Source organism: Triticum aestivum, chromosome 1A (genome assembly GCF_018294505.1).
Source record: "Triticum aestivum cultivar Chinese Spring chromosome 1A, IWGSC CS RefSeq v2.1, whole genome shotgun sequence".
NCBI classification, from domain to species: domain Eukaryota; kingdom Viridiplantae; phylum Streptophyta; class Magnoliopsida; order Poales; family Poaceae; genus Triticum; species Triticum aestivum.
This window is the reverse complement of record NC_057794.1, coordinates 545,886,399-545,897,552: the sequence shown is the minus strand read 5'-3', so window position 1 is coordinate 545,897,552 and position 11,154 is coordinate 545,886,399. Positions and strand designations below refer to the sequence as shown.

Genomic DNA, 11,154 nt, shown 5'->3' with positions numbered 1-11,154 from the left:
TGAGCTAGAAGGTGAAGAGAAGAGAGATGTGACTGCTACTGATAAGGTAGGGCAGGAGATGATCCCAGCTGGGGTGAAGGTCCGCAGGAAGTATGTGTTTCCTTCTGCCTCGGTGCTGGGTAAGAGAGGGGAATGAAATGAAGAGAATTTCAGCAAGATCAAGGGGGCGAGTAAGGACAATGAGGTGGATCAGAACAAAAAGAAGAAATAGACAGAGGCAGACGCTGAAGCAAGCAGCAAGGGCAAGGAGGAAGACAAGGAAGCAGTCGGAACTGGGGCTCCCGGGGACCTGGTGGGTGCTAAAGATGGCGCCCACCAGGAGCCATGACAGTCCTGAGCTGGAACTGTCGGGGGATTGGCCAACCCCGGACAGTTCATGAGCTAGTTGGGCTAGTGCATGAAGGAAATATGCCCTAGAGGCAATAATAAAGTTATTATTTATTTCCTTATATCATGATAAAAGTTTATTATTCATGCTAGAATTGTATTAACCGGAAACATAATACATGTGTGAATACATAGACAAACAGAGTGTCACTAGTATGCCTCTACTTGACTAGCTCGTTAATCAAAGATGGTTATGTTTCCTAACCATGGACAAAGAGTTGTTATTTGATTAACGGGATCACATCATTAGTTGAATGATCTGATTGACATGACCCATTCCATTAGCTTAGCACCCGATCATTTAGTATGTTGCTATTGCTTTCTTCATGACTTATACATGTTCCTATGACTATGAGATTATGCAACTCCCGTTTGCCAGAGGAACACTTTGTGTGCTACCTAACGTCACAACGTAACTGGGTGATTATAAAGGAGCTCTACAGGTGTCTCCAAAGGTACATGTTGGGTTGGCGTATTTCAAGATTAGGATTTGTCACTCCGATTGTCGGAGAGGTATCTCTGGGCCCTCTCGGTAATGCACATCACTTAAGCCTTGCAAGCATTGCAACTAATGAGTTAGTTGCGGGATGATGTATTACAGAACGAGTAAAGAGACTTGCCGGTAACGAGATTGAACTAGGTATAGGATACCGACGATCGAATCTCGGGCAAGTAACATACCGATGACAAAGGGAACAACGTATGTTGTTATGCGGTCTGACCGATAAAAGATCTTCGTAGAATATGTAGGAGCCAATATGAGCATCCAGGTTCCGCTATTGGTTATTGACCGGAGACGTGTCTCGGTCATGTCTACATTGTTCTCGAACCCATAGGGTCCGCACGCTTAAGGTTACGATGACAGTTATATTATGAGTTTATGCATTTTGATGTACCGAAGGTTGTTCGGAGTCCCGGATGTGATCACGGACATGACGAGGAGTCTCGAAATGGTCGAGACATAAAGATTGATATATGGGAAGCCTATGTTTGGATATCGGAAGTGTTCTGGGTGAAATCGGGATTTTACCGGAGTACCGGGAGGTTACCGGAACCCCCCGGGAGGTATATGGGCCTTAGTGGGCCTTAGTGGAAGAGAGGAGAGGTGGCTAGAGATGGGCCGCGCGCCCCTCCCCCCCTTGGTCCGAATTGGACAAGGAGAGGGGGCCGGCCCCCCTTCCTCCTCTCTCTCCTCTTTCCCCCCCCTCCATGAATCCTATTCCAACAAGGAAAGGGGGGGAGTCCTACTCCCAGAAGGAGTAGGACTCCTCCTGGCGCGCCACACCTTGGCCGACCGGCCCCCATCCCTTGAACCTTTATATACGGAGGCAAGGGCACCCCTAGAGACACAAGTTGATCCACGTGATCATATTCTTAGCCGTGTGCGGTGCCCCCTTCCACCATAGTCCTCGATAATATTGTAGATGTGCTTAGGCGAAGCCCTGCGACGGTAGTACATCAAGATCGTCACCACGTCGTCGTGTTGACGGAACTCTTCCCCGACACTTTGCTGGATCGGAGTCCGGGGATCGTCATCGAGCTGAACGTGTGCTAGAACTCGGAGGTGTCGTAGTTTCGGTGCTTGATCGGTCGAGCCGTGGAGACGTACGACTACATCAACCAAACGCTTCCGTTGTCGATCTACAAGGGTACGTAGATCATACTCTTCCCTCTCGTTGCTATGCATCACCATGATCTTGCGTGAGCGTAGGAAATTTTTTGAAATTACTACAAAACCCAACGGTGGCATCCGAGCCTAGGTTTTATATGTTGATGTTATATGCGCGAGTAGAACACAAGTGAGTTGTGGGCGATATAAGTCATACTGCTTACCAGCATGTCATACTTTGGTTCGGCGGTATTGTTGGACGAAGCGGCACGGACCGACATTACGCGTACGCTTACGCGAGACCGGTTCTCCCGACGTGCTTTGCACATAGGTGGCTTGCGGGTGACAGTTTCTCCAACTTTAGTTGAACTGAGTGTGGCTACGCCCGGTCCTTGCGAAGGTTAAAACAGCACCAACTTGACAAACTATCGTTGTGGTTTTGATGCGTAGGTAAGATTGGTTCTTGCTTAAGCCTGTAGCAGCCACGTAAAACATGCAACAACAAAGTAGAGGACGTCTAACTTGTTTTTGCAGGGCATGTTGTGATGTGATATGGTCAAGATATGATGCTAAATTTTATTGTATGAGATGATCATGTTTTGTAACCGAGTTATCGGCAACTGACAGGAGCCATATGGTTGTCGCTTTATTGTATGCAATGCAATCGCGCTGTAATGCTTTACTTTATCACTAAGCGGTAGCGATAGTCGTGGAAGCATAAGTTTGGCGAGACGACAATGATGCTACGATGGAGATCAAGGTGTCGCGCCGGTGACGATGGTGATCATGACGATGCTTCAGAGATGAAGATCACAAGCACAAAATGATGATGGCCATATCATATCACTTATATTGATTGCATGTGATGTTTATCTTTTATGCATCTTATCTTGCTTTGATTGACGGTAGCATTATAAGATGATCTCTCACTAAATTATCAAGAAGTGTTCTCCCTGAGTATGCACCGTTGCGAAAGTTCTTCGTGCTGAGACACCACGTGATGATCGGGTGTGATAGGCTCTACGTTCAAATACAACGGGTGCAAAACAGTTGCACACGCGGAATACTCAGGTTATACTTGACGAGTCAAGCATATACAGATATGGCCTCGGAACACGGAGACCGAAAGGTCGAGCGTGAATCATATAGTAGATATGATCAACATAGTGATGTTCACTAATGAAACTACTCCATCTCACGTGATGATCGGACATGGTTTAGTTGATTTGGATCACGTAATCACTTAGATGATTAGAGGGATGTCTATCTAAGTGGGAGTTCTTTAAGTAATATGATTAACTGAACCTAAATTTATCATGAACTTAGTACCTGATAGTATCTTGCTTGTTTATGTATGATTGTAGATAAATGGCTCGTGCTGTTGTTCCGTTGAATTTTAATGCGTTTCTTGAGAAAGCAAAGTTGAAAGATGATGGTAGCAATTACATGGACTGGGTCCGTAACTTGAGGATTATCCTCATTGCTGCACAGAAGAACTACATCCTGGAAGCACCGCTGGGTGCCAGGCCTGCTGCTGGAGCAACACCAGATGTTGTGAACGTCTGGCAGAGCAAAGCTGATGACTACTTGATAGTTCAGTGTGCCATGCTTTATGGCTTAGAACCGGGACTTCAACGACGTTTTGAACGTCATGGAGCATATGAGATGTTCCAAGAGTTGAAGTTAATATTTCAAGCAAATGTCCGGGTTGAGAGATACGAAGTCTCCAATAAGTTCTATAGCTGCAAGATGGAGGAGAACAATTCTGTCAGTGAGCATATACTCAAAATGTCTGGGTATAATAATCACTTGATTCAAATGGGAGTTAATCTTCTAGATGATTGCGTCATTGACAGAATTCTCCAATCACTGCCACCAAGCTACAAGAGCTTCGTGATGAACTATAATGTGCAAGGGATGAATAAGACTATTCCCGAGCTCTTCGCAATGCTGAAAGCTGCGGAGGTAGAAATCAAAAAGGGAGCATCAAGTGTTGATGGTCAACAAGACCACTAGTTTCAAGAAAAAGGGCAAAGGGAAAAAGAAGGGGAACTTCAAGAAGAACAGCAAGCAAGTTGCTGCTCAACAGAAGAAACCCAAGTCTGGACCTAAGTCTGAAACTGAGTGCTTTTACTGCAAGCAGACTGGTCACTGGAAGCGGAACTGCCCCAAGTATTTGGCGGATAAGAAGGATGGCAAGGTGAACAAAGGTATATGTGATATACATGTTATTGATGTGTACCTTACTAATGCTCGCAGTAGCACCTGGGTATTTGATACTGGTTCTGTTGCTAATATTTGCAACTCGAAACAGGGACTACGGATTAAGCGAAGATTGGCTAAGGACAAAGTGACGATGCGCGTGGGAAACGGTTCCAAAGTCGATGTGATCGCGGTCGGCACGCTACCTCTACATCTACCTTCGGGATTAATATTAGACCTAAATAATTGTTATTTGGTGCCAGCGTTAAGCATGAACATTATATCTGGATCTTGTTTGATGCGAGACGGTTATTCATTTAAATCAGAGAATAATGGTTGTTCTATTTATATGAGTAATATCTTTTATGGTCATGCACCCTTGAAGAGTGGTCTATTCTTATTGAATCTCGATAGTAGTAACACACATATTCATAATATTGAAACCAAAAGATGCAGAGTTGATAATGATAGTGCAACTTATTTGTGGCACTGCCATTTAGGTCATATCGGTGTAAAGCGCATGAAGAAACTCCATACTGATGGACTTTTGGAACCACTTGATTATGAATCACTTGGTACTTGCGAACCGTGCCTCATGGGCAAGATGACTAAAACGCCATTCTCCGGTACTATGGAGAGAGCAACAGATTTGTTGGAAATCATACATACAGATGTATGTGGTCCGATGAATATTGAGGCTCGTGGCGGATATCGTTATTTTCTCACCTTCACAGATGATTTAAGCAGATATGGGTATATCTACTTAATGAAACATAAGTCTGAAACGTTTGAAAAGTTCAAAGAATTTCAGAGTGAAGTTGAAAATCATCGTAACAAGAAAATAAAGTTTCTACGATCTGATCGTGGAGGAGAATATTTGAGTTACGAGTTTGGTGTACATTTGAAACAATGCAGAATAGTTTCGCAACTCACGCCACCCGAAACACCACAGTGTAATGGTGTGTCCAAACGTCGTAATCGTACTTTACTAGATATGGTGCGATCTATGATGTCTCTTACTGATTTACCGCTATCGTTTTGGGGTTATGCTTTGGAGACGACCGCATTCACGTTAAATAGGGCACCATCAAAATCCGTTGAGACGACGCCTTATGAACTATGGTTTGGCAAGAAACCAAAGTTGTCGTTTCTGAAAGTTTGGGGCTGCGATGCTTATGTGAAAAAGCTTCAACCTGATAAGCTCGAACCCAAATCGGAGAAATGTGTCTTCATAGGATATCCAAAGGAGACTATTGGATACACCTTCTATCACAGATCCGAAGGCAAGACTTTTGTTGCTAAGTTCGGATACTTTCTGAAGAAGGAGTTTCTCTCGAAAGAAGTGAGTGGGAGGAAAGTAGAACTTGACGAGGTAACTGTACCTGCTCCCTTATTGGAAAGTAGTGCATCACAGAAAACTGTTTCTGTGACACCTACACCAATTAGTGAGGAAGCTAATGATAATGATCATGAAACTTCAGAACAAGATACTACTGAACCTCGTAGATCAACCAGAGTGAGATCCGCACCAGAGTGGTACGGTAATCCTGTTCTGGAAGTCATGCTACTAGATCATGATGAACCTACGAACTATGAAGAAGCAATGGTGAGCCCAGATTCCGCAAAATGGCTTGAAGTCATGAAATATGAGATGGGATCCATGTATGAGAACAAAGTATGGACTTTGGTTGACTTGCCCAATGATCGGCAAGCAATTGAGAATAAATGGATCTTCAAGAAGAAGCCTGTATTTACAAGAAAGTGAGTGGGAGCTCTGTAGCATTTCTGATATTATATGTGGATGACATATTACTGATTGGAAATGATATAGAATTTCTGGATAGCATAAAGGGATACTTGAATAAGAGTTTTTCAATGAAAGACCTCGGTGAAGCTGCTTACATATTAGGCATAAAGATCTATAGAGATAGATCAAGACGTTTAATTGGACTTTCACAAAGCACATACCTTGACAAGATTTTGAAGAAGTTCAAAATGGATCAAGCAAAGAAAGGGTTCTTGCCTGTGTTACAAGGTGTGAAGTCGAGTCGGACTCAATGCCCGACCACTGCAGAAGATAGAGAGAAGATGAAAGATGTTCCCTATGCTTCAGCCATAGGCTCTATCATGTATGCAATGCTGTGTACCAGACCTGATGTGTGCCTTGCTATAAGTCTAGCAGGGAGGTACCAAAGTAATCCAGGAGTGGATCACTGGACAGCGGTCAAGAACATCCTGAAGTACCTGAAAAGGACTAAGGATATGTTTCTCGTATATGGAGGTGACAAAGAGCTCATCGTAAACGGTTACGTTGATGCAAGTTTGACACTGATCCGGACGATTCTAATCGCAAACCGGATACGTGTTTACGGTGGAGATGTCAGTTGGTGCAGTTCTAAACAGAGCGTCGTGGCGGGATCTATGTGTGAAGCGGAATACATAGCTGCTTCAGAAGCAGCGAATGAAGGAGTCTGGATGAAGGAGTTCATATCCGATCTAGGTGTCATACCTCATGCATCGGGTCCAATGAAAATCTTTTGTGACAATACTGGTGCAATTGCCTTGGCGAAGGAATCCAGATTTCACAAGAGAACCAAGCACATCAAGAGACGCTTCAATTCCATCCGGGATCTAGTCCAGGTAGGAGACATAGAGATTTGCAAGATACATACGGATCTGAATATTGCAGACCCGTTGACTAAGCCTCTTCCACGAGCAAAACATGATCAACACCAAGGCTCCATGGGTGTTAGAATCATTACTGTGTAATCTAGATTATTGACTCTAGTGCAAGTGGGAGACTGAAGGAAATATGCCCTAGAGGCAATAATAAAGTTATTATTTATTTCCTTATATCATGATAAAAGTTTATTATTCATGCTAGAATTGTATTAACCGGAAACATAATACATGTGTGAATACATAGACAAACAGAGTGTCACTAGTATGCCTCTACTTGACTAGCTCGTTAATCAAAGATGGTTATGTTTCCTAACCATGGACAAAGAGTTGTTATTTGATTAACGGGATCACATCATTAGTTGAATGATCTGATTGACAAGACCCATTCCATTAGCTTAGCACCCGATCGTTTAGTATGTTGCTATTGCTTTCTTCATGACTTATACATCTTCCTATGACTATGAGATTATGCAACTCCCGTTTGCCAGAGGAACACTTTGTGTGCTAGCAAACATCACAACGTAACTGGGTGATTATAAAGGAGCTCTACAGGTGTCTCCAAAGGTACATGTTGGGTTGGCGTATTTTGAGATTAGGATTTGTCACTCCGATTGTCGGAGAGGTATCTCTGGGCCCTCTCAGTAATGCACATCACTTAAGCCTTGCAAGCATTGCAACTAATGAGTTAGTTGCGGGATGATGTATTACAGAACGAGTAAAGAGACTTGCTGGTAACGAGATTGAACTAGGTATAGGATACCGACGATCGAATCTCGGGCAAGTAACATACCGATGACAAAGGGAACAACGTATGTTGTTATGCGGTCTGACCGATAAAAGATCTTCGTAGAATATGTAGGAGCCAATATGAGCATCCAGGTTCCGCTATTGGTTATTGACCGGAGACGTGTCTCGGTCATGTCTACATTGTTCTCGAACCCGTAGGGTCCGCACGCTTAAGGTTACGATGACAGTTATATTATGAGTTTATGCATTTTGATGTACCGAAGGTTGTTCGGAGTCCCGAATGTGATCACGGACATGACGAGGAGTCTCGAAATGTTTAAGGCATAAAGATTGATATATTGAAAGCCTATGTTTGGATATCGGAAGTGTTCCGGGTAAAATCGGGATTTTACCGGAGTACCGGGAGGTTACCGGAACCCCCCGGGAGGTATATGGGCCTTAGTGGGCCTTAGTGGAAGAGAGGAGAGGTGGCCAGAGATGGGCCGCACGCCCCTCCCCCCTTGGTCCGAATTGGACAAGGAGAGGGGGCCGGGCCCCCTTCCTCCTCTCTCTCCTCTTTCCCCCCCTCCATGAATCCTATTCCAACTAGGAAAGGGGGGAGTCCTACTCCCAGAAGGAGTAGGACTCCTCCTTGCGCGCCACACCTTGGCCGGCTGGCCCCCCTCCCTTGAACCTTTATATACGGAGGCAGGGGCACCCCTAGAGACACAAGTTGATCCACGTGATCATATTCTTAGCCGTGTGCGGTGCCCCCTTCCACCATAGTCCTCGATAATATTGTAGTGGTGCTTAGGCGAAGCCCTGCGACGGTAGTACATCAAGATCATCACCACGCCGTCGTGCTAACGGAACTCTTCCCCGACACTTTGCTGGATCGGAGTCCGGGGATCGTCATCGAGCTGAACGTGTGCTAGAACTCGGAGGTGCCGTAGTTTCGGTGCTTGATCGGTCGGGCCGTGGAGACGTACGACTACATCAACCAAACGCTTCCGTTGTCGATCTACAAGGGTACGTAGATCATACTCTCCCCTCTCGTTGCTATGCATCACCATGATCTTGCGTGAGCGTAGGAATTTTTTTGAAATTACTACGAAACCCAACAGTGCATTCGCTCAAACCCAAACTAGTCTTCCTCTCTGAAACACGGCAAAAGGATGACTACGTCAATAAATTAAGATGGAGGCTAGGCCTCAAGCACTGTATCAAGCATGCCGATACTGGAAAGAGTGCTGGTATTGCCCTCTTCTATGATGAAAACGTAGAAATAAAAGAACTTGCCGTTGGCCCGTGGTATATTGATGTGTTGATCCGTGTGTCTCCTAACAGCCCCCGATGGAGGGGAACTTTTGTCTATGGAGAGCCGAAAGCTCATGAGAGAATCCACATGTGGAATGTACTGAGAAGATTGAGACCAAATGCCTCTGAACCGTGGCTTGTGATCGGGGACTTTAATGAGACTATGTGGCAGAGTGAACACTTCTCTAAGGCAAAGAGATCTGAAACTAACATGGCAAACTTCAGAAGGGTTCTATCGGATTGTAATCTTCATGATATTGGCTACAAAGGTATGGCATGGACGTACGACAACAAACAGAGCGGGTCCAGTAATGTGAAAGCCCACCTAGACAGGGCAGTGGCCACACCAGAATGGAGCACGGCCTTCAGGAATGCAACAGTGGAGCACATCATCTCTGCAAGATCAGACCATGTCCCTGTTTTACTGCGACTTGGAAAAAGGAAGGAGTGGCGGCCGGTAAAAAGAAGTTTTAGATATGAAGCAATGTGGGAAAGAGTGGAGTTACTCCCTGACACAATCCGTAATGCATGGGAGAGGGGAGGACAAGGCAGATCGATGGAAGATGTCGTAGCAAAGCTGAGAGACATGCAGAATACCTTGAGCTCGTGGGCACTGAAAGATTTTTGCTCACTCCAAAACAAGATCAGTTCGTGTAGAGGCAGACTAAAGTGGTTGTGGAACCAAACTGTTACACCTGAAATTGAACGTAAGATCAAGATCACAACCGGAGAGCTGGATGAACTACTACTCAGAGAGGAAATCATGTGGAAGCAATGGTCTAGAATTGCCTGGCTGAGAGAAGGGGACAAGAACACCGAATTCTTCCACCGCAAGGCTACCTGGAGGAGGAAAAAAAATAAAATCCATAAGCTACAAGGTACGGATGGTTCTTGGATAGAGAAATGGAGGAAATACAGGCCGAAATTAATCAGTTTTTCAAGGACCTATATACCAGAGATGATACGGTTGACCCACAAACTCTACTCGACAGCTACCTGACGCTAGTTGATGAAGACATGAATGCAACCCTGACCAAGACTGTTACTCCAGAGGAAGTGGGGGATGCCCTATTTCAAATCGGCCCGCTTAAGGCATCAAGTCCCGACGGATTCCCAGCCCGTTTCTTTCAACGGAACTGGGATGTGGTGAAGGAGGATGTCACGAAAGCGGTGATCAAGTTCTTCGAGGATGGCGCCATGCCAGAGGGAGTGAATGACACGGTTATAGTACTCATTCCGAAAGGGAAAGACCCAAAGACTATTAAGGACTACCGACCCATCAGCTTATGCAATGTGATTTACAAGGTAAACTCGAAGGTTTTAGTTAACAGATTGAGACCCCTCCAGGATGATCTAGTGTCTGAAACTCAGAGTGCTTTCGTTCCCGGTAGGCTGATCACGAACAACGCCCTCATAGCGTTTGAGTGTTTCCACAAAATTCAACATAGCAAAAACCCGAGGGACTCCTACTGTGCCTACAAACTGGACTTGGCCAGGGCTTATGACCGGGTGGACTGGGATTTCCTCGAGGGGGCCCTAAGAAGGATAGGTTTTGCTGACAAATGGATTGAGTGGGTGATGGCTTGTGTTAGGTCAGTGAGGTTCACAGTAAGGTGTGATGGGGAGCTGTTGGAGCCCTTTCATCCGTCCCGGGGACTAAGACAGGGAGACCCGCTTAGCCCATACTTGTTTTTATTCGTGGCGGAAGGACTGGCGGGGCTGCTAAGGAGAGAAGTGGCAAAGGGTTCACCGACTCCACTCAAAATTGCTCGTAATAGTCCAGGAATATCAAACCTTCTTTTCACGGATGATAGCCTCCTCTTCTTCAAAGCTAATGTGGAAGAAGCTAGAAAGGTGAAGGAGATCCTGAACATATTCCAACGAAGATCGGGACAACTCTTAAGCCAAAGTAAATGCTTGCTCCTTTTCAGCGAGGCTTGTCCGGTGCAAGTCAGGGAAGAGATCAAGGAGATCCTTGGAGTAACTATCTCTCTTTTTGAGAGCAAATACTTGGGCCTCCCCACGCCGGAGGGTAGAATGAAGGATGAGCACTTTCAACCGATCATGGACAAACTCGGTAAGAGGTGTTGCGACTGGAATGAAAGGTTCATGACTCAGGCAGCCAAGGAGGTTAACGTCAAGTCAGTGGTGCAAGCACTCCCGGCTTACATCATGGGCGTGTTCACAATGAGCATGGGGTTTTGCGAGAGATATCAAAAGATGATTAGGGA

The 11,154-nt window shown here is 45.2% G+C and overlaps 1 protein-coding gene across 1 annotated transcript; it reads left to right on the top strand.

Annotated features, from left to right (window-relative positions):
- Positions 1 to 41: 41 nt before the first annotated feature.
- Positions 42 to 9,671, top strand: LOC123065395 (uncharacterized; the record flags this gene model as incomplete). Its single annotated transcript, XM_044488685.1, is given in 2 exon segments — positions 42 to 392; positions 8,729 to 9,671. Coding segments are annotated over 2 exon segments (1,011 nt in total), but the record flags the coding sequence as incomplete, so codon positions are not given.
- Positions 9,672 to 11,154: the final 1,483 nt, after the last annotated feature.